Genomic DNA, 26,316 nt, shown 5'->3' on the forward strand with positions numbered 1-26,316 from the left:
TCAAAAGTTCCATATCAGTCTGTCAGACTCTCCTGGTCTGGTCCAAACCCTCTGCCAGAGGAAATAGGCTGAATCTCTGACTTCACCGACAGCCAACTGTGCAAAGATGCCAGCTGGCTGCATCAGCTTGAAAACGAAGACGCTGCGAGCCATCTTCATCCCGCAGACACTTTCCTTCTGCAGGAGAAAATGTGGCTGAAAATGTGAAAATTCCTTATCACAGTCGTCCTCCCTGAAGTCCACACAAGCAAAAGGGAGTCTCAACCGGAGATATTTCAGATTTCTGAGAAGACGACGCAGCTATTGTTGTTGTTTTTGTTTTGTTTTGGGTTTTTTTTATCTGTTGGTGCCAAAGTTCTTATACTCAGCATCCTGCCAGGTGATCCTAGTCTGTGTGGCGGGCGTCTTTATGGAGAAGTGTGTAGTGTGTAAATATGATGGGAAGAACAAAGTCACACTAACCTGCTGCTATTTTTATTTCACTATGAATACAGGGAGCTGTTTGATAAGAGATCTTTATCTCTGATTTAGTAACCTGAAATATGTTCTACACATTTCATTTTAATGTATACGAACAACTAATACTGTGGCACAGCGTAACGTCTGAAAATAATGACATGCTGACGTGCTATTTGGAGTTGTGGGTCATTTTTGAGGTGATCATTTGTAAGTGCCAAGTTTGTCCTTCAGAGGAGCGGGAGCTGCTCACCCTGGCACGTTAGTGGATTAGACGTGAGACGATGGTTGTGTCATGGATTAAAGCTCCAGTCAAGAGCATGAAGCTTCCCACTGACCGCTCCGTGCCTCCGGTTCAGGGACACATGAAGACACTGGTGTTGGGACAGAACAGAGATGGAGGAGACATCTCACTACAAAGGGTTATTCCCTTGAGATAATAAACATTAGTCTCTATATATGTGGGGGAAAAAAGTTTTGTGAATGTGATGTAGAGCGGGTCGTCCAATGATCAGAGGGTTGGCGGTTCGAATCCCGCTCTGTCCCGGTTGCTGCCGTAGTGTCCTTGGGCAAGACACCTTACCAACCTTGCTCCTGATGGGTCGTGGTTCGCGCCTTGCATGGCAGCTTCCGCCATCAGTGTGTGAATGTGTGTGTGAATGGGTGAATGTGATGTACTGTAAAGCACTTTGGGTATCATTCAGGTATAGTAAATACATAAATACAGACCATTTACCATTTTTTAAAAAAGTCAAATATCTTAGAGAGGACAAATCAAAAACACAGGTATCGTTTTAAAAAACAGTAGAAAACATTTTATTGAAATTGTAATACTGTAACAGACACAAACTTAGAAAAAAAAAAATCACAATACAAAGTCTGGCTTCACAAACTGAAACAGCTGTATGGTCTAACCAACACCCTGCAGCATATACATGTGGGTTTAAGTAAAGTCATTGGATGTGCAGTCTAACTGATGAGTGGATCCTCTTGTAAATCCTCTGATGTTTACAATAGCTAAAGCCCCTAATAGAGCTGGAGGAGCTAAAGCCTGCTGGCTGACGTCAGTCCATAGTGGTGGAAAGCCCAGAAAGGTGCTAAGCAGGGGACAGCTTACTGCACAGCCACAAATCCAAATGTCTAGCACATATGCAACACATCATCAACGCAAGTTATGGTTCAACACTCTACTCTATATAGTCATCCCACAGGTGAGTCATAACAAAGTGAAGTTAATTCCATATAACACATCACATAACAGTATATAGTACATTCTTGGTTTTATTGGACACGTAAAGAGAATTGCACACAAGATGAGCTTCAGTATGAGACTAGAGAACAAAAGTCCAACAAATACGAGTAAGCAGCCACTGAGAACTGAAAACCCTGACACATCCTACAGAGAACAACACTGGTTTTTTTGTTTTTTGTTTTTTTAAATCAAGCTGGTGTCAGTAAGAGGAACGCAGCATGTCATACGTCAACCTGCTCATCAGTCTTTGTCAGTGGCAGAGTCAGGGCATGCTGAGGGAAACGGATCGCCTCGCTGTTGCGGCGCATGTACGCGTGGCCGCTGATCGGGTACCACATCTCTGTGAAGGTGAGGTTGGCCACGGTGATGGCGCAGCGCCCCAGCACCTTGAAGCCGGACTTGCGGTAGAAGGGAACGAGGAAGTCTTCGCACATCAGCATCGCCCGGCGCACGTTGGGCAGGCAGCGGAGGTACTGCAGGTAGCGCCACATCAGGATGGGACCTTTGCCCTGCTGCCTGAAGGTGCGATGGACGGCGAGGACGTGGATGTGGACCGTGGAGCCGCAGGGCTTGTGGAGAGTCAGAGCATCCTGCAGCACAGTGGTTAATAGAGATAATTATTAGAGCTAATTACTGGTCACACATCTGGATTTGTTAGTGTGAGTGCGGGTGGTAAAGGTGGAGACATGCAGGACGTCTTACTGTGGTGAGTCTGTCCTGGTCCCACAGGGAGCCGATGATGAAGGCCACCAGCCGGCCCTCCTCAAACCAGCCCATGGACAGCTCCGGACACAACGTGAGGAAGTGACGCACCTCATCCAGGTGGAGGGGACAGTCACCTGACACTGAGATAAATGCTGAGAGAGAGAGAGAGAGAGAGAGAGAGAGAGAGAGAGAGAGAGAGAGAGAGAGAGAGAGAGAGAGAGAGAGAGAGGTTGGCCCGTGCGCAATACTGGTTTGGCACTACTTTTACGCACAAGTGCAGCGGTGCAAACCGCTGACTGAACACATTACTGAACACTCACACGATGGCTCTAAAGGAGCTAAACAACCTCATCTGGTCTTATCTAAAAATATACACATAATTAGTGACTGAAGTCAAAACAAAAACAAATCTTCCGACGTGAGGGATGGTTTTACGCACAGCCCTGTAACGCAACTGATCGCTCGGCAGAACGCCAGGGCGGATTTCTACTCTGATTCAAAACTGACAAGATCGATCACTTACCTTCTCGCTCGATTTCGAAGACGCTTATCGCATCTTGCGTGTTGAGCGGTCGGACTTCGCTGGCGGGGAGTGTGTGTCTCCTCTGGATGCCGGGCGAGACTGAAGGTGGGGACTGCATTGGCTTGATGAAAGGCTGCGCGGCCACAGCAGACATCATACGACTGGTCACCTCTCCCACCAAAAGAAACGGGTCTGGTCTCCTTCTCTCCCGCTCGAGCAGGATCACCTCGGTGGGGCCCTGCGAGGAGGACAGGGCGGTTTGTATCCGTATTTATAGAGACAGCTCTCGCCGCTGTGAATCAACGGCTGATTTGCATTTGAATATTTAATGTCAGTGAATGGATGGAGGTCACAACCGTGTCAGGCAATTTTCTCAACCCTGCAATTACCAGTGTCCATTGTTGCCGCGTGGGTTTTGTCTCTAAAACCAGTTGACAGCTTGGTAAACAAATGCTTTTCACTCAACCTCAGGTCTATTTATAGCAGACTGCCACGCGCGATCACGGGGAGGGGGGTTAACACTGACCATGGAGCAATTCACTAAAGTTTTGGTAAAATGCCATTAGAATAGTTCTTCTGTATTACGAGACATCACAAATAACTGGTCAGTGAAGTAGCGCAGCTCAGACTCTTCCCTCTCCTCCTCCCAATATGAGATCAATAACTGAAACACACTTCTCCAAGTCTATAGGACACTTACCGGAAGATGCTGAGGTGTGTGTGTCAGTGAAGCTGTGTCCTGGCTGGTCGACCGGCTCTCACTCTGTCTTTGTCTCTCGTGCTTCTTCATTATGAAGTGATTATTACTATGAGTCACATGATGAAGGATTACACTCGTTGTTTCCACAACTCGGCGCATTACAGACACTTTATCTCCTCTCACACTGAGCGTGTGTACGTGCGAATGTGTGTGTAGGAGAAAGTGAACACTGGATTTTGTGGGTTTTAAACTTCAATGAAGTTGTTTCATTCTTGATCAGTGGAATAGAGTTAAAATGAGAACCAATGTTTTTATGTCTAGATCAGTGATGGAAGAATGACTCAGATCCTTCACTATGGTTAAAGTATCAACACACCAGCAAAGTCCACCGAAAGTATCAAAAGTAAAAGCACCATACTTGTTGTATTCATGTGGCTCAGTGTTGTATGTTGATCAGTGACAGAGTGTGAAGATGAATTTCCCTATGGGACAATAAAGGCATTCTATCTTCTATTCTGCAGAATAATATCAAAATATTATTGTATATGATATAGCCTATGAGACTCTTTACTGTATCAAAGTAGCATTATACAACATTTACACTTAAGTAGTTTAGTCCATTGTTCTCACCCAGGGTCTATATGATCATGATGCACTGTAAATCTTCATTTTATGGATTGTAGTTGTTTTTTGTGATAAACTGGATATGTGTGCTACTCAGTGGGTCTCAAACAGTTGCAGTATTTAAATGACACCTGTGTTTAAATGGAGGAAATAACTGTTGGTGGAACTGTAAAATGACTTATAAGGCTCCAAAAAGACACAGCTTTAAATCAAAAAGACTACATGGAGCCTAATGGTTTAATCTTGAATTGTATTTTATAAACTGATATTTTTTTTATTATTTAAAATCACATTTATACAGTTTCTAGAGATCAGAAAAACTTTATTTTATAGAGTTCCTATGTCTGTGAAATAAATGTAGTGGTGTAAATCTTGTTCCTCTGAAATGTTGTGGAAAATGCAAATAGTGAAATGAAGAACAAGTACTTCACAACTGTACTTACTTAAGGAAAAACACCTGTTCACTTCTGGTCAGAGACCTTTGTGTTTTTTGTATTTTGACTTTTCCAAAATGTAAAAACTTAAAAAATGCAGTTGTTGTTATGTTGATTAATGTTGGTTAATTCATGCTGGTGGACTGGAGTTTACATTCTGCATGGAGTTTGTACTTAATACAGATGAGACATAAATACAGTACAAGTGAAATGGGCTCCATAGACTTTAATGCATTATATATAATCCCTAATAACTCATGAACTGTACATGTCATAATAATGAGTACAGTTGATCAATGTGCAATACTGAGCATTTTGAAATGAATGGAGTTTGCACTGTATACAATAGCAGATATAAATACAGTTGATGTCTATTGGATTATTTTCAAATCTTAATAACTCAAAAAGTATAAAAGTTATCCATACGAAAAGTCATAGCACCCATCTACAAAGAATCCCAAACTGTTTGACATATCAATCATCGTGGTAACATCAACGCTGGAGGAAGACATACAAATCAAAGAAAATCAGGTTTCCACGGATATCTCATTTCATATGCAAATTTATGAATATTTTATGAAAATGGTTCAATAAATGAACAGTATATGAGGCATAAATGGGTTTTGAGTTTCGAGTGAGCGAAAAAAGGCACAGAAGAAGAAGAAGAAGAAGTAAGCAAGAGAAGATGAGTGTGATCGCTGCTCTCACACTAAATAATTACAAGTCAACACTGACCTACTGTCAAACATTTCAGAAACCAATACTGGTCAAAGGAGCAACGTTTTGTAGCACTGAGGCGACAAGGCAGCTTACAGTCACATGTCTATATTCATATGCAAGCAAACAATCCTGGCATAGGACTGGAAAAATACTATTCAGTTACAGTTCAACTAAGAAAATAAACTGTTTGATATGATACTTAATGTTGAAGATTGATGAAAAAATAACATCAGAGGGCCGTTTGCCTTCATCAGGATCTGTTCCTTTCAAATATTGCAGTGCCATTATTTTAGCATTGGGAAGCATTGAAACAGCTAAATACTGGTCTGACCGAGGAGGACTGCCATCCAGACACATGTGCACTGGCTGAGTGATGAGCAGCACCCAATCAGAAGATTTACTCACTTCTAACATCTGCACAAAAGGATTAGGGGGCGTTATTGAGGGTTACTGAAGTAGTGTTCACTCGACGCATGGTGGGAGTTGCTTTCATTCAGCCCTGCAGCTTCACAAGGAGGGGGTAAGGCAAAGTAGTGCTTCTTATAACCTTAAGTGGGGTAATAAAAGAGAGCGTTGGGGGTCCAACTGCTGGTGTCTGCTAAGGTTTAGGGTTAAGGATAAAGGTCAGGGATATGGGGTGCTCGTGTTTAGGTCATGCTGTGTGCGGTTTGGAGGGAGCAGATCTGTCCAGACAGGGGCTGAAGTGGCCAAGAGGGAAAGACGAGGGTTCCCTATTCAAGCTGGGAGGGAGGGGGGGGGGGGGGTTGATACGTAGATGGGAGAGCAGCAGCAGCAAGTGGAAGGCTTCTGCTCTTCTACTCCGGCTGTGGCGCTGGTGTCTCATTGGCATTGTTGTCAGTGATCTTGTTTTCCAACTCATCGTCAGACAGAAGGTCCAAGGAGGAGGATCCCTCCACCTGCAGCGGACGTCTGCCTGAGCGACTGGACGAGAAGCTGATGGGGCCGCCACGCCTGCAGGAGGAGGACAAGGAGGAATGGAGGTCAAGTTTTGGATGGACATCAGAGGCAGAAAAAGAAGCAAACATTCGGGAATATAGCTTGTCTGAAAAGGAGAATATAAAGATAAATTGTGAGTGTCAGGTAGCGGATGCTTCCGTCGACCACACCGTACCTCAGGCGGTTCTTGAGTGTGTGGACCTCGCGGCTCAGACCTTCGCTGGCTTCGGTGGCGTCGTCCAGCTCCCTCTGTAGTTTCCTGCGCGAGGCGTTGGCTCTCGTGGCCTCTTCCTCAGCCTCCTCCAGCTGACGCTTCAGCTGCTTCATGCGAGAGTTCGCCTTTTCCACCTTCACACACACAAGGAGAAAAAACATTACAAGAAATATAAAACATGCCCAAATATCCATTTTTTTTCTAAACTTGCTTGGAGAAATTGAGATTTTGCAGCAGTTTTTAGTGACTGATATTTCATGATTAAACTGTCTCACAGTTTCTTTTACAGCTCATACATCCCAGTGAAAACATGTACTGAGATCAGATGCAAAATGTGTTTGGAATTAGTTCTGTTGATGAAGCTCCAAAAATGATAATATACAGCTGTGGACAGTTTGTAGAGGCATGTTTTGAACTAAGGCGCATGAAAATATAAGAAGTGACAAACTTACTTGTTCTTTAAACTGGTCGGCATGGCGACGCTCATCCTCCACCTGCATGCAGACCTCCTTCAGCTTCTTCTCGGTCCTCCTCACTATCTTGTTGGCTGTGGCTCGTTCCCTTCAATGGAGATGGTCACAGAGGGATTAATGTATGATGTAGTACACCAACACACGTTACTTTTAACTTTAACTGTCTTCTCCTCTCATTCAGTTTTAACCCTGTTTATTGTTTCTAAAAGAGCTCCTCTGATAATGTTGATCAGTGTAAGCAGGGGAAAGACTGCATAGCATTCTCACTTGGCCTCCTGCTCCAGCTGTTCCTCCAGCTGTGATATCTTGGCCTCCAGGGCAGTGATGGAGGCCTTGAACCTGTTCTTCACTGAACCCTCCAGCTCGCCCAGTTTGGCCCGAAGCTCCTTGTTTTGACGCTCCAGTTGCTGGCGAGCGTTTTCGCTCTTCTGGGCCGTGCTGCGTTCTGCACTCAACTCTGTGGTCAGTGTGTCCACCTGGGGGGAGGGGGGGGGGTCACGGATAGAGGAGGGGTGAAGGTGTAGGGTGTACAGTGAAAGAAAATAAGCATGTCCTGTTAAAACTCTTACAAATCACAATCTATTGATAACAACTGGGATCAATAGAGATGATCAATAAGGTGCTTCTCCACTATCACATCATACCTGCATGGTCGTCTTCCTGAAGCGGTCGTTGAGCAGCTCCATGTTCCCCTGCTCCTCCTCCAGCTCCTCCTCCAGCTGGGCGATACGAGCCTCCAGCCTCCTCTTCTCATCCATCAGAGCCGACCTGACACACAAAGACCATGAGATGTCAGAAAAGAAACAACAACATCAAAATGTGACTCCTCTGTCTGTTTGAGAAAGAAGACCACACAGCCTTCTGAAAGGAGCTGCCTAGAAATGATCAATATTGATTCAGGATTTTAATCAGAATATTATGGCTGTAGTTTGCCAGTTACAGGAAAAACAGAGTTCAGGTTGTTAATGAGATGATTCTTGGACTCAGTGTGGAGAAAAATCCTTATTATATCTTATTAAATGTAATTTGGTGGACAATGATTTACTTTTTTTGATGAGCCTACTATGCCTGGAAAATGAAATAATTATGGTGTGCAAAATAAATAATAGTGCAGTAATGTTTAATACAAGAGATGTGACCTAGTATTATAACACCCTCTCTCTGTTTTCATGCATCTGTTGACAGATACTATGATGTGAGTGGAACCTACTTTCCAGAGGTGCTGTTCGAGATCTCATCTTGCAGCTCATCCCGTTCCTGCTCTGCGTGGCGTCGGCCCCTCTCAGACGCTGCCAGGTCCTGCAGAGACAGGTCAAAGGTGAGAGACAGAGTCATCAGATGAAACAATAAATATCGTATTCTATCACCCTTAAATCAACAGCCCAGGACCCTCCCATCATCCTTTACCTCATGTAGCTGAACAATCTCAGCCTCCAGACTTTTGAGTTTCTTCTCATTTTCCTTGGATATGGCAAAAATATCATCTCTGGAAGCTCGGGCGTCTTCCAGCTCCCTCTGGTAGTCCTTCATTTGGGCCTGATGGTGCGAATAAACAAAGAGGTATGAATGGTTGAATCAATGTGCAACCCATAACCGATTCAAACATGTATCAAATCTGCACCTGTAACTTGCGCAGCTGTTTGATGGCTTCATCTCGGGCCTTGTTGGCTCCCTCTATGTGACTCTCTATGTCCTTCAAATCCATCTCCAGTTTCTTCTTGGCGGCCACAGCCAGACCTCTTTGCTTCCTTTCATCCTCCAACTCCGCCTCCATCTCTCGCACCTGGAAGGAGGAGCCAGTACAAATCTTTAGTCTAATGGGATCAAACTGTTGTTACAATGTTGTTCTTCAGTGTTGAGTGTTATTCTGCACCTGTTTGACCAGCGCTCTCTTCTTCTCATCGTTCTGGTCGTCGCGACCCTGAAGGTCTCTCTCATACTGGGCCTTCATGGCCTGCATGTTGACCTCCAAACGCAGCTTGGCGTCCTCGGTGGCCTGCAGCTCGTCCTCCAACTCCTCCAGCTGAGTCTTCATCTCCTCCAGCTGCTGCTCCAGAGTGCGTTTGGACTTCTCCAGCTCATGGACCTGACAGGGAGAAGATAGAGAGAACGCTTGGTGAAATTACTGCTCTACTGTCAGACGTACAGTGGGGTCCAAAAAGAGGTCCCAGAATATATATAGTATGTATGTATATTTAAGTATTATGTACTTAGTTGACCCTAATACTCACATTCTTGCCCACATCGTCCTTTGAGCTCATCAGATCTTCCATTTCAGCGCGGAGCTGCTTGTTAACCCTCTCCAGCTCCTCTTTGGCCTCCAGAGCCTCGTCCAGAGCTCTGGTCATGGACAGAGCTTTTGTCTCCTTTTCTCTGGCCTCAGCTTCAGCACGGTCGCGTTCCTCAGCATAGCGAGCTGAGATGCTCTTCTCTTCAGCTAGCATCTATGAAGGAGGACATCAGATTACAAACTGAAATTTTATGAAAGTTACATTAGGTATTGTGATTATTTTATTATTTTTGGAGTGATGAAATAAATGAATTTTGCCTCCTGAACTCTCTCTATACTGAAGTGTAATGTTTAAAATCTAAATCCAACTTACTCAATCCAAAGTTATTTTCCAGAAAACCTTTCAGAATCTCCCAGACCAACTTTGGGCATCCTCACCTGGTCGAACTTCTTTTGCTTCTTTTCCAGGTTGGAGACAATTTGTCGCTGGTGATCCAGGTCAACAGTTAGATCATCGAGCTCCTGCTGCAGACGAGTCTTTGTCTTCTCCATCTTTTCAAAGGCGATGGTTTTCTCTTCCAGACGCTGTGAGCCAAGCTCCATGTCCTTCTGCAGCTTCTTCTTCACCTCCTCCAGGCTCTCTATTGTTCCAACATCATCCTCCAGCTTCTTCTTGCTCTCTGATAACTATCAACAGAAAAAGCAAGAGCCTGAATTAAAAAAAAAAAATCACAGAAATATTTGAATTATTGTTTTTCTAATAGAAGCAAATGTCCTACCTGAGCCTGTAGGGTCAACAATTGTTTCTCCAGATTCTTGCGCGCCTCCTCGTCCTCCTCCTGCTGCTCCTGCACAGCGTTCTTCTCCTCCTCCAGCTGCCGTATACGACTGCTGAGGTTCAGTTTCTGACGCGTCTCTTCCTGGAGCAGCTCCTACAGGACAAATATTTGTTCAAAGGTTAGTACAACAGAAAGCATTCACTAAAACTGCCTTGATTATTAAAATTCAGAGATACTGTACATCACCTGCGAGTCCTGCAGCTGACTCTCCAGTCCGGCCACATCCTTGGTCATCTTGATCCCCTTCCTCTCTGAATCTTCCAGCAAGGCTGACACATTGTCCAACTCAGTCTGCATGGAGAAATTCGAATACAATTTACACTGTAATAACAAATGCTTGTTGATTCAGAAATGATATATAAAGGAGAATAAACTTAGTTTTGATCTTGTAACATAACGAGGAGTAAGGATGGTCATTTTGAAATGTATTCCTGAACATTAGCTGAGACTCATTAATCAAATCAAATCAAATAAACTTTATTTGTCCCACAAGGGGAAATTAAGTGACTGTTCACTGACAAGATTAGGATGTAATGTTCTGAATAGATTAGTCTCTGTAAACAAAACACATTTTGATTCCTCCTGCATGTTGTAAAACTCTTATAATGGTTTTAGAATCCTAAAAAAAAAAATCCTTATTGTCAGTTAACAGTAAAGATAAGACAATTATGAATAACATTAAGCAATAGCATGAGCATTATGCAATTTCAAAGGGTCCATTCATTAAATGAAATCATTTTCTGGTTGTATTCATTACCAAAACAAAACACTTGCTGCATTGATTCAAACATGTTTGCATCCACTCTAGTCACCTGCAGTTTGTGCATGCGGTCACCCAGTTCTCCCTTGGCTCTCTCTCCCTCGGTCACTCTGGCCATGAACTCCTGCAGCTGAGACTCCAGTTTCTTCCTCTTGTGCTCAGACTCCGTCTTTGCCTGCTGCAGGCCCTTGACCTCACTGGCCAGCTCCTTGTTGGCAGTCTCTTGGCTCTGCTTGGTCTTCTCCAGGTTAGCCTTGAACTACAGGTAATCAACAGTAAACATCAGTGTTGTTTTGTGGATTGATTTGATTTCTTGTGATATTAGATCAACTGTGGAAAAGGATGTTACCCTCTTGGCTTGTTCCAGCTGTTCAGACAGCTCTTCCAAGGCAGTGCCATGTCTCTGCCGCATCTCCTGGATCTGAGACTCGTGGCTTTTAGTCTCCTCATCGAGAGCCTTCTTCAGTTCCGCAACCTCCTGTTCACGCTTTGTCCTACAGAGAACAGGGACACAAAAAAAAGTCAGAACTTTCCTGTTGGTTTCAACAATTACACTCAAAATGCAGTGCAGTACTGTACCTCAGCTCCTGCTGGGCAGCTGTCGTATCCAGGGTGTCTTCTAGTTCAGTTTTAAGAGCCTCAAGTTCTTCACTCAAGTCCCTCTTGAGTTTCTCTGCCTTGTTCCTGGCCTGTTTCTCTGACTCCATGTCCTCCTGCAGCTCAGACAGCTGGGCCTGCAGCTCCCTCACCTGCTTCAGAGCATTGTTCTTCTGGCTAACCTCGTCCTCACCCCTGTTTTACACCAAGAGCAGTGAAGAACATACCACAAAAGCTCAGATAGAAATTGGACACAAAATTGCAACAGTAGGGATGTCACGATTACTTGTTTTCACAATTAATCGCAGTATTAAACGCCACAATTAATTAATCGTAAAGATTCCTAAATACCGTCACTAACCAAAAAAGATTATGTCGGAACCATATCGGTAGATGTGCGCCAAAAAATGCTCAGATACTGGTCCACTTAACTAACGTAACATTGCATTGGTAGGAATTTAAATGTTAGCGTGTCATTTGTATTAAAAAACAACAACAAAATAAAACAAAAAACGATTAAAATAAACGTAAACATCTGGTATAGATGACAATTTATGACTTGAATATTTCAAACCCTTCCTCTGGGGGATTAATAATTGGTCATATATTATTAGATACTTGAAATACTTTGTGTAAACAATGAGTAATGTAATTATATTTTGACTATATTTGATTTTACACATTCATAGTGTTGTGAAATTAATTAATGCATAATAATCGTGATAATCGTAACACCGTGATTATTTTTCTGACAATAATTGTGCCAAGAAAATTTGTAATCATGACATCCCTATGCAACAGTGATGGTATATGACAAAAAATATATAAAATGCCATCAGACAGACTCCTCAATCATTTATAAACATGTACGACCACAACACCTCATGAATATATTTGCAGTTTTCCTTTAAATTCAATTCAATTTTATTGCTCCTGTGTTAATTATTAATAATAAATAATAGAATATTAAAAAACTCTCAGCCCCTGCAGTGGACTAATACACATCATCTCCACTTGGTGGCAGCAGATGCAGAACTACAAGAAGCAGTTGATGCTCAGTCATTGTTTGAGGAACAGTCTTGGAGGAGCTGCATACTGTAAACGTCACTGCCTATCACAGTCCAACACACACAAATGCATATTATTACCACATAAATGACATGTACGCCAGATTTCATGCTGGTGTTGGTGAGAGTCAGTGAATAAATACGGGTGATGTCACGAAGCCAGACTGTTTTTATAGGCGCTGCTGCTGTATCTGGTGTGTGGTCAGTCCAATAAAATGCACCATATAAAATGGCAGGTGTGAATGTCTGTGTTTAGTGTGATGATCATTCTGCACAGTTATGTAGCACTTACCTCAAACTCACTCACATCATGCAGCAGAATCTCAATGACTCAATATTAAAACCCATATTTAGCTCACAAGTTATGTAATACTTGTTGGTGAACAGATTTCACTGACACTGAATAAATTTGTTCCATTCTCTTTGATAGTGGTCTCACTATTTCCTACCTAGCCTGCATCATCTGCTGCTCATCTTCCTTCTTGCTCATTTGGAGTTTCTGCTCCTCTATCTGGCCCTGCAGCTCAGATATTTGGTCCTGGAGGTCAGTCGTCTCCCCGTCCAGCTTCCTCTTTGCCTTCTCTAGCTCCTGACGAGTCTTCTCCTCCTTCTTCAGTCTCTCTGAATTAGAAAAGACAGCATATGATAACATGACAATTAGTTAACACAAAGGAAAATATTTTCATTGTAGATGCTGAAAATTATGCGGCCTATTTATTACACTCTGTTTGACTCTCTCTATTTGACTTGAGTCCTTTACCCTCCAGGTCGACCATCATCATCTCCTGCTTGTTCTTGACCTTGCCCAAGTTCTTGGCCTTCTCCTCTTCTTCAGCTAGCAACGAGGTCATCTCGTTGATTCTGTCCTCCATCAGTTTCTTTTCCTAAATGCGGGAGAGAAAGACATACAGGCAGATTAGGTGAGAGGTTAGCACAAACTTTTTTCTGTATCTTCCTGTGCAGTTAAGGTGAATACCCAGGAACTGTATGATACTTGATCACCTTTATTTAAAAACAAGTCTTCACAATTCTACACATTTTCTCTTTCCATTCAAAAAAGTCTAAAATTTGACCTTCGGAGCCTCCACTTCTCTCACCTTGTGGAACTTGGAGTTCTGGTCCTCCAGTAGCAAAATGTCCTCTTCAAATTTTTTCATTTTGGCCTCAGCGGTCACTTTCTCCAGTTGCAGCTTCTGCCTGGCAGCCTCCTCCTCATCCAACTGTTCTTCCAGGTCCTACACACACACAAGTATTGAATCATGGGAGTAAACACTATTAGTAAAAAGACATTTGAAGTTACATAATTTGAGACAAACAAACATAATTCCCACAGTGCAACAATTGGTTTTCAGTAACTATTACTTTGATGTTGCATGAGTAATGCACACCTGGATGTGGGACTGCATCTTCTTCTTCTCGTTCTGCATGCCCTGGGTTCTCTCCTCTTCTTCCTCCAGCCGGGACTCCAGGTCATGAAGGATCTCCTCCAGCTCTTGCTTTTTAGACGCTAGACGAGCTCTCATCTCCTCGGCCTCTGCAAACAGCTCTGTCTCTGCCTGCAGCTGCTCTGCTAGGATGTTTTTCTCCTCCATCAACTGCACAAACATGATGTTTAAACCTTTAAACCTTTAGTTTTTCATAATTGAAACCATGTACGTATAATTCAATATAATTTACTCTGACGACTATGGTTAGGACTGACCTGCTGGTGTTTTCTCTCCATCTCCACCAGCTCTCCCTCCACCTTGGTCTGTTTCTCCTTCACCTTGACCAACTCCTCATCTTTAGCCTGCATCTCCTCCTCCTGCCTGGTCACCTGCAGCAGAGGCTTCACCTGCGAGTGCACGTGATTGGAAAAGATTCAGTGGAGGAGGAGACAGATCATAACTGCAACATTTGATGGCCTTTATCCCCTAGGTCAAGCACATACACACTAACACACACCTTGGTGAAGAGTCTCCACCACTGCCAGTGACGCAGCTTTAGATAGGCAGCACAGTTTCTCTGGAGAACTTTCAGAGCACTGAGCTGCTGCTGCTTCTTTGCAAAAGCCCTGCAGAGTTTAAAAAGAGGGGAGGAAAACAAAGACTAAGTGAGACAACAGTGAAATACATGTTGTTGTTTTTTAATCAAATACATAGAAATGAGGAGTACTCAGCAGTGGCAGAGCAGCTCTTACTTGCGTGCCAGATAACCTCGACAGACAGCTTGGAAATAGATGATAATGTCAGTGATCTTCAGGTCCCTCTCCTCCTCCAAGTGAGCCAGGACTCCGGCCCTGAAGAAGATCTTACTCTGGCCAATACGAAATAGGTTACTGTCCAGCTCCAGGGCTTGAATCTGCCAAAGAGAAAGGGACATAAAAGGTAAAGAGATGTTCAACTTAATAGACACCCCTTGTTATGCAACAGGCAGGAATTAAGGGGAAAAAATAAAATAAACTTTATATTTAGATTTCTTGTGTAAACACAAGGTGATTCTTAGTCTTATTTATTCTGTACTCTCAAATGATAAACATACAGTCTGCCTCACAATGAGAAAACCATAATAAAAGAAGCCTCTTGTTTGAAATGAGACCTCTGAGGCAGCAGTCAAGATTGTTTACACTTTTTCTAAACTGAGACTGCTCAAGGCCTTACCATTCTCTCACAGGCCTGCTTGCCATCCATGAAGCCTTTGGGAATGGCGTTCGGAGTGAGGATCTCATACCTGGACAAAGAGCAGAGATGACATAGATTCATTAGGATAGTTTTACAAGCTAAAACTAGAGGGGGCAAAAGTCTTCCTCAAAAGATACAGACCTTATTAAGAGACTCACAAGATCAATCTACACAAAGCATAGTGCTCGACCTCTGAGAGCTGCATATTGTATATTAAACACTGTAGTAGTACTCTGTCTTGTATGTGCAACACAAAATGTTTCTAACAATAATATATTCTTATATTATCCCATTTATATCATGGTGTTTTAAAAATAAGTCAAATGACATGCTTAATATTATAGTTTAAATCCACTAAACTGGAAACAGGTAATGTGGTGAGTGAGAGGCGAAACATTACCTCTGTCTGAACTCCTGGAAGACGATGCGGTTGGGGAAACCCTGTCTGCAGATACGGATCCCCTCCAGCACACCATTACACCTCAGCTGATCCAGAACCAGGTGGGGGTCCAGTTTACCAGCCTGTGAGAGGAGGAAGAGGTGGTCACTACAGTGAGTTCAAGTGCATCTCATCAAAAGCCCAACTCACGATTACATTACTACATATGATTCAACAATCTCACAAAGTGTATTAACATGGTGACAGAAGTGTGATGAAGATAAAGGCAATTCAGAGAAAAATACTGATAATGAAATGAGAGACTTGCCCGTTTTTCATGGTTGGGGATGATGCAGCGGACAAAGTTGGGGTTGGTGTTTCTCAGTGTGGCCATCAGCTTTGACAACTGCTCCTTGTACAGTTGTCCCACGGTGCGGAACATGCCCTTCTTAGTCTTGTAGGCGGCACCGAACGCCGTCTCATTCATGCCTGCAACCTGGTCAAGACCCACGATCCGATCGACTGGTGATGAAATGTGAGGTGAAGAGAAAGAGAGATAGTTATATTAATGGAGGAATACATATGTGATTTTTCTGATGCTGGTTTTTACTGATAGATTTGCTACGAGATCTTCAAAGTACAGAATTAAAGAGCTGCATACTTACATAAAAACAGAAAAAAGACAATCACTTTGCTTTTATTGGTTTTCACATCAAATCTGAATATTCATCAGGAAAAGTTGCCAATAAACATTGATGAGTTCAACAGAGCAGGATTTGCTCTTTTCTATTTTCATGATAAAGCATGAAGACAAACTGATGCAACACAACATGTACACAACATGTTGCACACACACAGTGCTGCTTTCTGTCGGCCGGTCATCTCATCAACAGGCCTTTAATCAAACATGATTTGAAGCAGGATCTAGTTGATTTGAGTCATTTGAGACAGCAATAAAATGTTTTACAGTCAGGAAAGTGAAAAAAAATCTTCATTAAATATGTAGAACAAATTATGTGATGTCATGACAGGGGAATTATCAGACTATTTCATATCAACCACTAAATTATTACTAAAACAATCACAAAAAACAAACTGAATATATGAGTATTATACCCAGTACTAACCCAGTGACTTATTTCTTGTTGGGTATAATATGAATGCAAATTTTTGGCCACACTAGACCAGTGTTGTTTTCCCTCAACTGCAGTATGTAAGCCTTCTATGTGGCCTATTTGTCAGGTACCTCACTCCTGATGTGATCTGGTGGTATATAAATAAAACAGACAATTGAAAACTTCATATTTAACTTAAGCATTCACTGATGGTACAAAATGTAATTCCCACAACATTAATAAACCAAAGCATACACTATTCTAGACAACAAAGACAAAAAATACAAATAGAAACCTTGTGTATTTTTGGCACCCATTTACCAAAAATCAACATTGTTTGAATTTAAATGAAAACTGGACGATAACTGTTTTAAGTCATCCCTATGATAAGATTTTCCCTGTCAAACCCACAAATGGAAAACAGTTCAGCAACTCTGCCTCTCCTCTGTGCTCCTCCTTCCGTAGAAAAAGATTAATGACAGAGTTGGATTAGATAACTGGCATGTGGATTCCTCAGATGTTCCACTCTCTCTGTACATATAAATGTCTGCTCTGAGTAAACAGGAACTTGAATCAATGGATCCACTGATCCTCCTCGTGTTTGGTCACTGTCATTTCTTTCCATCTGCTGTCATACCCTAGCTTAAGACTGAATGCAAAAAAAGATTATATAGTCACTGGGATATCTTTAAATAGATCTGTATCAGTACAGTCAGAGGACTGCTAATCACGGCATCATTTGAAATGTTTCGGTGTGATGACAGCCTCTTTAGTCACAGTGGGCCACCATCAGTCTACCTATTGTGCCTTTTCTGGTCAACCAAAATGGATCAGGCCCTAAAAGCAGCAGCAGGCAAACATTCATTGATAATATCTATAATAATATTATGTATATATTATTTTGTCAATGATTGTATCTTTTTTCCCTTTGAAACATTTCTTGCCATGATTACAAGCTAAATAAATAAAAAGCCTGGTTAATTATTCCAGCAAATGTCATTAAAATAACTTTAGTGGCAGTAAGCCACCAGTACTGATAGTTAAACAGACCTTTTTAGTACTTTTTAGAGGTTTTAAACACAGCAGCAGTGCAGCCATGCAAAGCCAGAGGGGAGCTTTCAGAGGGGTGCATACTGCAGCCATGACAAGACAAGGAACCAATGAGCCCTCCAGTGGCGAGGATGAAGAGAAGCCAGTGGTACATGAAGTAGTTTACGTGTTACTATCATTCACCTGGAGCTTCATGGAGCCCAGACACATTGTCATAGAAAGAAGCTCTCTGAAACGTCTGAATGTCTACAGCAACAGAGACACAGACACAGGAAGAAGACAGGAGAGTGAGAGAGAAAAAGACTACATGCAAACACACACATACAACCCATCACACCACACACCCACACAAACGTTCACAAGCATTGATTAGCTATTAAAAAAAGAGGATTAAAGAGTAAATGTCAGTTCATCTACTGTCATACTACAGGTGCATGCATGTTATCAAAACCTTATCATTTAAAGCAAGTGTTGGGTTATCACAGATGACCGCTGCTCTGGGGAAAGATTAGTCCAGAAAGTGTTATAAAGCCATTTTGCTTCCCTTTTGACCTTTTGCTGATCCCATAAAAAGACATAATTAATGCCAAATTAAAATAAGGATAATGAAAGCCATGGTTCCCATCTGACTGAAATATTAACAGTGCACTCAAAGGGTAGGAACATACAGGATTAACAATGAATCACTGAGCTCTGAGCTCTGAGTGTCCTGGGCTGTGGTTTTCCCTCTCACACTTGGATGTTTTTGCTGTTAAAACTCATCTCACATTAAACCAGTGAAGCACACTGCTAGATAACTTACAGAGGGGGTCTGAGAGAGGAGAGAGAGTAACTTTCTCCTTTTTATTAGATCAGTGAAAAGATTTTATAACTGAGTTCTATCTATTTATGTCTCTAATTTGTCCAGTGTTTGCTGCACTGTGTAACATCCTTCTGGACTCATACAGAAAAATGCAGGTCCATTAGAATTTCTTAGCTGATAAACATATACTGTGTAACAATATACTTCTGTTCTTCTAAAAACTTGAAGAGTTCCTGCTCAGAAAGTGACTCACCATCTTTCCAGAGCTCAGCCACAAACTTGTCGGTTGACTGGTGCAGCAGCGTGGCCACATTGTCATTTAGGGGATCCATGTTCTTCATGAGCCATTCATCAGCTTTATAGTCCACCTACGGAAACAATTCCTCAGTATTATTTTAAGATTAAGTTATATGGCATTTTTATTTCCTCCAAAGTCCCAGATGAAATTGTATTTTTTTAATATATAATAAATGACAAATGAAAATTATTTGAAGGTAGTTGCCGGCTAAGTTATAATATGCTGTATGCACCCACAAAAAAGCAAAATCACTCTGCATTAAACCAGATTTCCTTTTTGGACAATATCTCATCCAATCTCTTTCTGCTGTTTTACTCTTATACCCCAGTGACAGCAGTGTAAAAGAAAAAATGCTTTAAAAATACATTTTTTGATTATTGGCTTTCAGCCTCTGATTAACTGCCGCTGGTCTGTTGCTTCACCTGTCTGTAACAGTCCGTGTTAACTGACAGCTAGATCTGGCTCGTAGTGTTTCCAGACCATGCAGCCGTTGTTTGGACTTGGAGGCAGTGCCAGATGTGCTGTATGAGCAGACTATACAGTGAGTAGTAGAAAGTTCAGCAAATCAGATCAAACAATCACATTTAATACTGAACCAAGAACACTCATTGTATGAGGGTGAAAGACTTTGAGTTATTTGGACATTACATTTGACTGACAGCACAGTCGGTTCAAACTGGAACCTATCGTGTTGATGCGATTAGTTTCTGTAACATGATGATAACTTTGACTTGTATGTGTTTTTCAAACGTCTAACATACTATGAGGAGTGTTGGATTAGAGGAGAGCATAACAAGTAACTGACATGGTCAGCAACCTGAGAGGAGGAATGTAAGATCTCCATATGGCTTTCATCAGAATCCTGGAAAAGCAAACTCACAGTGTTTGCACTTATTTTCCTCTTCGGTATCACACTGTCACGCTGGATTTATTTGATGAAGTTCAAATTAAATCCTGGCCATGGTGTCAAATACTGGATGCTTACTATGTGGCTGAATCTGAGATTTTCACCTGTTTGTCACCGACAGACTCAGATCCAGGACTAATGTTTAGACAAGGCTGACTGATGTGCTTCACTGTGTTCAAATAAAGTATTATATGTACAATAGAGAGAAAAAACAGAGGGGTAAACTTAATTTAACTATCACCCTAGGGGCTGTATCAGATTTCACACGATGACTGACAAGCGTCCTCCCTGGAATGCAGTGCAGTATCGTTTTCTCTTTGCAGATGGCAGACCACCATACAAAAGGGTGAAAGTTGAAAACCTCAGTTATGTAACCACCAGGCACCAAAGACTCAATCTCGCACCAATGCGAACCAGATGTGGGTTTCCTGCAGAAGCACTATGACAACTGGGCTATTGTTTTCAGGCAATGACCTGGTTAAGTGCGCTTTTGGAGGAGCAGAGTCTGTGGCTCTGAGAGAGACTGCAAAACATCCCAGAAACAGAGTTTTTTTTGCATAAGGAAAACATATAAAACATGTATAAATCTGACCCTATAGAGAGGGTGTGAATAAAGGTTTCCAAAAGTACATATTTCATTTTTTCTATTTCAAAGGACTGTGCAAGAGCACTAGCATATTTGAGCACAACCAGCTACCAGTCCCAGGAAAAGAGTCGGAACACCAGACAGCTTAATGGGATGTACGTACCCGCCCTGCATAGTGAATGATGCAGAAGTCAGCTTTGTCCTTGAGCTGACGCGGCTTCTGAAACTTGGTGTGTGTGCCCTGCTCCTGCAGCACTTTATCAACAAAGGTCTTGTCTGTGGCCTTAGGGAACCAGCACTCCTCATCCAGCAGAGCCAGAATACCAGGGGGGTTATTCTGAGGAGACAAATTTAGGTAAATACAAATATTCATAGCACACACACAGCCAGACAGCCAGACAGAAAACACTGACCGGCCTCTCAATGAGGTCGATGCAGGGCTGCAGGTCCAGGCCAAAGTCGATGAAGCTCCACTCGATGCCCTCTCTCTGATACTCCTCCTGCTCCAGGATGAACATGGTGTGGTTGAAGAGCTGCTGCAGCTTCTCGTTGGTGTAGTTGATGCAAAGCTGCTCAAATGAGTTCAGCTGCAAAGAAAGTATGAAACAGAAGTGAGTTATTAGTTAGTTATGGTATTCTATTATTGATTGTTTTGCAATTATACAGTATATTGCATAACATTTAGTCGATATTATTGGTTTAAAGTGCGTGTTTTAATCACCAAATCTTTTAAAAACTCTACTTGACAGTTTAATCTACATGTAATGGAAAAACACTGCAATGTCTGAAGGCTAAATGTATTTGATGTGAATGAATTTGTGTTAGATTGTTAAGTGTTATCAGTCAGCACCTCAAAGATTTCAAAGCCAGCTATGTCCAGGATGCCGATGAACGATGCCCCCTGGCGTTTGGTCCTGTCCAGGGCCTTGTTGATGCGGTGGACCAGCCATCGGAACAGACGCTCATATGTTGCCTTGGCCAGGGCTTCGACAGCGAAGTCAGCCTGAAGGAAAAAAGACAGAGCACAGGACCAGAGAGAGTATGAAAGACATCATTAATAATACATAACCCACCAAGCGATAAGTACATACCAATGTTTATAAACATTGTGTCGCTGTAATAGTTTGGAACAAAACAAGAATTCAATTTGATGTTATGCATAATTTAATAGCAGGTGTTATCATTGTTCATCCTGCTCGGTGGCACCTTACCTGTTCTTTGGTCTGTGCCTTCTGCACATAGTCTCGTCCCACTTTGATCCTCGGGGTGAGGATCGCTCTGGTGAACTCCATAACATTCATTCCAAGCAGGTGGCAAAGCTTCTGTGCGGCTTGAAAAGTGAGGGAGCAGATAGCAAGTACCTTACTACATTAGTACATTATATAAGCGTTCAACATATCTGGTTTCATAACATAACATCAGATCCTCAGAGTCTAAGCTTAAAGCTAGGTTCAAATAATCGAATCAAAAATGAAAAAAGTGTAAAGACAACACTACCTAGGTCTGTTTTAACAATCCAGTATATATGACTATAACATTACATATTCTGTCTGGGCCGAAACCCTAAGTGAGTCAATAGCTTTCTTCAAGTGAGGTCTTAGGGAGCTAGAACTAGTATGTTTAATTGGTCTTACCCCAAGATATTACTTATACTGTAATACTAACATCACTAATATTTCATCTGATGTAATTTCTCATACTGAACAGTTTGTGTCTACAGTATAGTCCAGACTACAGCAGCATGTGATGGTGCTGAAATGAGCCAGACGTTACAAGCATTCAACTACCATGAGACTCATAATCTGACTTCATTGTAATCATGTTTCTAATAAAGCATGTGCTCACAGTGGGAGCATGTATTACATGGATTTGAGCAGAAGGTTTTCCATCACCTGTTGTTATGGAAGCTATGGGTCACAGTCATCTTATTATCTGGGTTGATGACATACACTAGGGAGTGTGTCCATGTTTTACTATGTCTGTATGTTGGATTTTTACCTGTGTTCTCAGGCATTGAAGCCTGATCCGTGTTTCTCTCCTTCTTGAAGACAATGTTGCCAAACTGCAGCACTGCAGAGACCACCTTCAACATGCCTGGGAAGGATATGATAACACTTTATTGGTCCCCATGGGGAAAGTAGGTAATGACTGAGTACAAGGGGGAAATAAAAGAAGTATACTACATTTCAGGGAACATCTGGAAGCAGTACTCACAGACAATCTCCTCGTGGTTGAAGCTCATGATGTGCATGGCCTCCATTGTCTCCTGGAAATTATCCTTGTCCTGTTGACCAGGGATGGGAATGTTACCATTTGACAGGAAACGGTAGTTGTTAAAGCCTTCGAGGAGCAGGTCCGCTGGAGAGGGAAAGAAAATTGTTCATATATTCGCACGTTAATTTAGATCAGCACTCTCATCTTTCTTCTTTGTGTTGTGTATGTGTTTGGTACATGTTGAGATTGTACTCAAAAGCAACAATTTGAATGATGGTTGCAAAATTTTCTGATTTTGTGTTAGATTTACATCCATTTTAATTGAAGACAATTCACTTTAGACAGAGAGTCCATGAGCAAACAAGAGATGATGTCAACTTTAAAATTCATTAGTTCATAAGTAAAATATGTTGTCTAAAGATCTTCTGCATCATCATGAAACAATGCACTAACAAGCTAAATTAAAAGTTAACGAGAGAGAAAGATTTGTTGCACTGGTGCTAATTCAAACCTTCTGTCTAAACCTCTGTTCTTTGCCTGAAGCAAATTAGCACACACATTAAACCTCACTGTCCCTTCTCTCATGGTTTTGTTTATCCTGATTTCTCCTCATAGTAAGACTCAGACACTCACTCCGGAGATGCTCTCCGGCCCCTGCAAGCAGACGGTAAAAAATGTGGAAGGTCCTCTCATCTTTGGCCTGTCGAATGGCCCTCGACTTCTCCAGAAGATCTGAGAGCAGAGCTTAAGGACCGACAATTTAATCACAACACGAATATGAAGCAGTCGATACTGTCACTGCTGTAGTATTGTGACTTTTGTATCACATTTTCAGTGATCTATGCAGCTACTATGTTCTGACAAAAAATCCCGTAAAGCACACAGCAGATGCATCTGAAATAGCATAGAACCGTCAAAATCACACGGGAATAAAATCTAATTCTAATCTACAAATAAATTCACTCTTTCCACAAGTGTTGCAAAAAAAGACATTTTAGCCAAATTAACCTAGTCCCTTATTTTTCTTCCAGGCATTAATAAACTCCAATAAAAGAAGGAATGCAGATAAAAATGGTTTCATTACAGCCCAGTGCTCTGTAACTCTGGAATATACAGAGCAAGAAAGGCATTTCTGTGGTTAAGCATTGGCAATGGTGAGTCCAATAGCCAAACCACTACTCTCAGCTCTCAACTCTGTGTGTACCCTTTATTTTAGCTTTTTATTTTTCAGACAGTCCTTTAATGGTCAGTAAGGAGGATACAAGTCTCAATATTGGCCCCAACAATGTAGCCTGTGACGTCAAAGTTGACTCTGATGAACTTCCCCTGCAAGGAAAAAACAAACATGAAAATGTGTTAAACATCAGTTGTTGAATTTATTGAAATATTTTATTAGGACTCCTATGATGTCAGTATGTTTTGGAACATTTATCTAACTATTTCATCTCCCTTCAGGCACTGTTTAAAATACCACCTTGTGTTTTTTTTTTGCAGATAGCAGAAAAGCATTGAAGAATAAAATGTCTATATTAGGAAAAGCCAGGTTAACAGGTCAGAAAGAATCCCAGGCATCCCAGTCTGTGGTTTCCTGACAGTGAATGTGTGTGTAAATGTGTGTGCCCATCTGTCTACTGGTGGTCAGAGCTCCTCATCTAAGCCAGCCTGTGACTCATGAGAACCCAGCACCATGGTGGTTAATTTTGGCTGCATGATGTACTCGGTCACAAAAAAAGGCTTACAGCAAGCATTGTTGTGATTTCTGTAACTCGTCACTACATGATGAGACAACAAAGTATTCAAGATGTGATATCAGCCCATTTTAGGATAACAGATTTTTAGAAAATTGGAAGGTAGAGACTGAAACAAGACATAGAAAAAATAATTTAAATAGAATGATGATAATAATAACAATAAAAAAAAAACTTAAGGGAATACAATATGGAAAACCTACATTTATTAACTATCTGGAGACTGATATCATTCTCATGTCTGTTCAGTAAATACTGTATGAAGCTACAGCCAGAAGCCGGTTAGTTGACCTTATCACAAAGGCTGAAATCAGGGGGAAGCAGCTAGTCTAACTCCATCCAAAGGTAACAAAATCTTCTGAAAGCACACTAATGACATGCTATATCTCATTTGTTAAATCCATATGAAAACCTATGTTAGAAAACAACACACTGGGGTTTTATCTGGACTATTTCTTGGCAGGAAGCAAGACTTCCTGGAGTGTTTGCTAGTTTCCTGGCCAGGATGTAATGTGTTACTAAGTGAGCTTTTGAGATGGTTGGCAGATTTTTTAACCTTCAGACAGAAGCAGGCTATTTTTTTTTCTTCTTTTGCTTGGAGTCTTTGTGCAAAGTTAAGCTATAGCTACTGGTATATAATATATATCCATTACATAAAATATTTCATCCTCCTCTTCATTTCCATAAATGCCAAACTATTAAAATTCAATGATGATGAGTAAATCCTTAGTTAGTCTGAATATATTAAAAATGTAGAGTGGGGCAAACATCTTCTGTGTTCACCATGAAGAAATACTGTTGGATTATGTTAATTAGGGCTAATGTAAACTGCACCACTGATCGCCAACTTGGAGTAAACCTGTGTCTCTTATACATACTATCTGTACATAATGTTTAAATCAAGATAATGATCCTTTAAAGAGGAACTGTAGACTCACAAAGCGAGATGAGTTGTCATTTTTCACTGTCTTGGCATTGCCAAAAGATTCAAGGATGGGGTTGGCTTGCAGGAGCTGGCGTTCCAACTCACCCTGTGAGAGAGAGAGAGAGAGAGAGACAGAGAGGTAAGAATCCAACAAGCTGTCAAACACCTCTAGTGCCTGGCCCCACGTAATGAATCTTTTTATCACTATTTATCAAATGTGTCTGCGTCTGCCAAAACATACACAACTTGGCAAGGCAAATAAATTCTTGGTAACAGATCAGGTAGGGGAAAATGTCGCCAAGTCAATATGTTAAACTGATATTTCAGACAGCCTGCAATTTATCATGGCTCTGCTGGCTTTACTTCAGTCAGCTGCAGTACAATGTGATTTTTGTCAGGGCAACTCAAGAAATTTAAGGGGCAAAGACAACCAAACAGTTTGACAGGACTTGTGAAACCACAAAGGCACTTCAGCGAGTGTGTTTCACCACATGGCCTATAGTGAACGGTTAGGTTGGGTTGATGAGTGAGAGCGTGCTTCCGGCCTGCACATTCCTATGGCTGTGATGATATACCCTATATATCCAAAGGCTGTACCACCATGGCGGTTATGTTGCGGATGGCTTCCTCCCAAATCTCAAAACCTGGACTGATAGGTGGTTGGGACATTCCCTATGGTCCCTGAAACCTCTAATTCCCATACACATGACACAACCTCCACTATCCGGGGCACTGGAGCACAGAAATAACCCTCGAGGTAGCTTTACCACCTGCAGCACAGCAGATCGGACCCTGCCTTGAACGGACTCCAAGATACTCCTCTGGGCTGTCCAGAGGAAACACAGCAAGTATTTTCTGGGCTCTGACTTGCTGACTGTTTGGCTAGCCAGAAATTGCAGATAAAAGAAACAAAAACTATCTATAGCCCTACTTATATAAGATATAAAACAGAATGTGAGACTGGGGAAGAAAAAAAGGGGGACAATACAAATTCCTTGACCTATGTGAATGTCTCTTGGCCTCATATTACTCAACTCAATTAGTATGATGATAAGAAATGACAAGGAAACAACATCAAGAG

General features: G+C 41.8%; 2 protein-coding genes across 5 annotated transcripts in view; both read right to left on the bottom strand.

The window, feature by feature from the left end:
* Positions 1-1,245: 1,245 nt before the first annotated feature.
* Positions 1,246-3,798, bottom strand: LOC146983436 (serotonin N-acetyltransferase-like). Its single transcript, XM_085785009.1, has 4 exons — positions 3,637-3,798; positions 2,937-3,174; positions 2,411-2,565; positions 1,246-2,298 (listed from the first exon to the last, which is right to left on the bottom strand). Exons 1-4 carry the CDS (start codon positions 3,793-3,795, stop codon positions 1,930-1,932), a joined length of 921 nt encoding a protein of 306 aa, XP_085641135.1. The 5' UTR covers positions 3,796-3,798; the 3' UTR covers positions 1,246-1,929.
* A 1,107-nt stretch (positions 3,799-4,905) lies between these two features.
* Positions 4,906-26,316, bottom strand: part of LOC146983437 (myosin-10) — a 54,939-nt gene continuing 33,528 nt past the window's right edge. For 2 of the 4 annotated variants that reach the window (XM_085785030.1, XM_085785031.1), the window contains 37 exons: positions 25,249-25,341; positions 23,825-23,888; positions 23,196-23,294; positions 22,563-22,706; positions 22,347-22,442; positions 21,560-21,678; positions 21,199-21,351; positions 20,762-20,935; positions 20,512-20,685; positions 18,811-18,925; positions 17,939-18,001; positions 15,919-16,112; positions 15,612-15,733; positions 15,191-15,260; positions 14,731-14,891; positions 14,496-14,604; positions 14,254-14,385; positions 13,940-14,146; positions 13,649-13,786; positions 13,312-13,435; positions 13,001-13,172; positions 11,467-11,679; positions 11,237-11,381; positions 10,940-11,146; positions 10,314-10,418; positions 10,068-10,220; positions 9,727-9,975; positions 9,290-9,502; positions 8,932-9,144; positions 8,680-8,841; positions 8,466-8,594; positions 8,269-8,357; positions 7,703-7,826; positions 7,326-7,534; positions 7,038-7,146; positions 6,547-6,719; positions 4,906-6,386 (listed from right to left, as the gene is read on the bottom strand). In XM_085785030.1, coding sequence (XP_085641156.1) covers positions 6,230-6,386; positions 6,547-6,719; positions 7,038-7,146; positions 7,326-7,534; positions 7,703-7,826; positions 8,269-8,357; positions 8,466-8,594; positions 8,680-8,841; positions 8,932-9,144; positions 9,290-9,502; positions 9,727-9,975; positions 10,068-10,220; positions 10,314-10,418; positions 10,940-11,146; positions 11,237-11,381; positions 11,467-11,679; positions 13,001-13,172; positions 13,312-13,435; positions 13,649-13,786; positions 13,940-14,146; positions 14,254-14,385; positions 14,496-14,604; positions 14,731-14,891; positions 15,191-15,260; positions 15,612-15,733; positions 15,919-16,112; positions 17,939-18,001; positions 18,811-18,925; positions 20,512-20,685; positions 20,762-20,935; positions 21,199-21,351; positions 21,560-21,678; positions 22,347-22,442; positions 22,563-22,706; positions 23,196-23,294; positions 23,825-23,888; positions 25,249-25,341 — 5,373 coding nt within the window. In that variant the 3' untranslated portion in view covers positions 4,906-6,229. The remainder of the gene's footprint in view (positions 6,387-6,546; positions 6,720-7,037; positions 7,147-7,325; positions 7,535-7,702; positions 7,827-8,268; positions 8,358-8,465; positions 8,595-8,679; positions 8,842-8,931; positions 9,145-9,289; positions 9,503-9,726; positions 9,976-10,067; positions 10,221-10,313; positions 10,419-10,939; positions 11,147-11,236; positions 11,382-11,466; positions 11,680-13,000; positions 13,173-13,311; positions 13,436-13,648; positions 13,787-13,939; positions 14,147-14,253; positions 14,386-14,495; positions 14,605-14,730; positions 14,892-15,190; positions 15,261-15,611; positions 15,734-15,918; positions 16,113-17,938; positions 18,002-18,810; positions 18,926-20,511; positions 20,686-20,761; positions 20,936-21,198; positions 21,352-21,559; positions 21,679-22,346; positions 22,443-22,562; positions 22,707-23,195; positions 23,295-23,824; positions 23,889-25,248; positions 25,342-26,316) is intronic. The other 2 variants (XM_085785032.1, XM_085785033.1) reach the window with 1 other exon arrangement.

This window comes from Trachurus japonicus, chromosome 8 (genome assembly GCF_045865225.1).
Source record: "Trachurus japonicus isolate A0001 chromosome 8, Traja_1.0".
Classification (NCBI taxonomy): domain Eukaryota; kingdom Metazoa; phylum Chordata; class Actinopteri; order Carangiformes; family Carangidae; genus Trachurus; species Trachurus japonicus.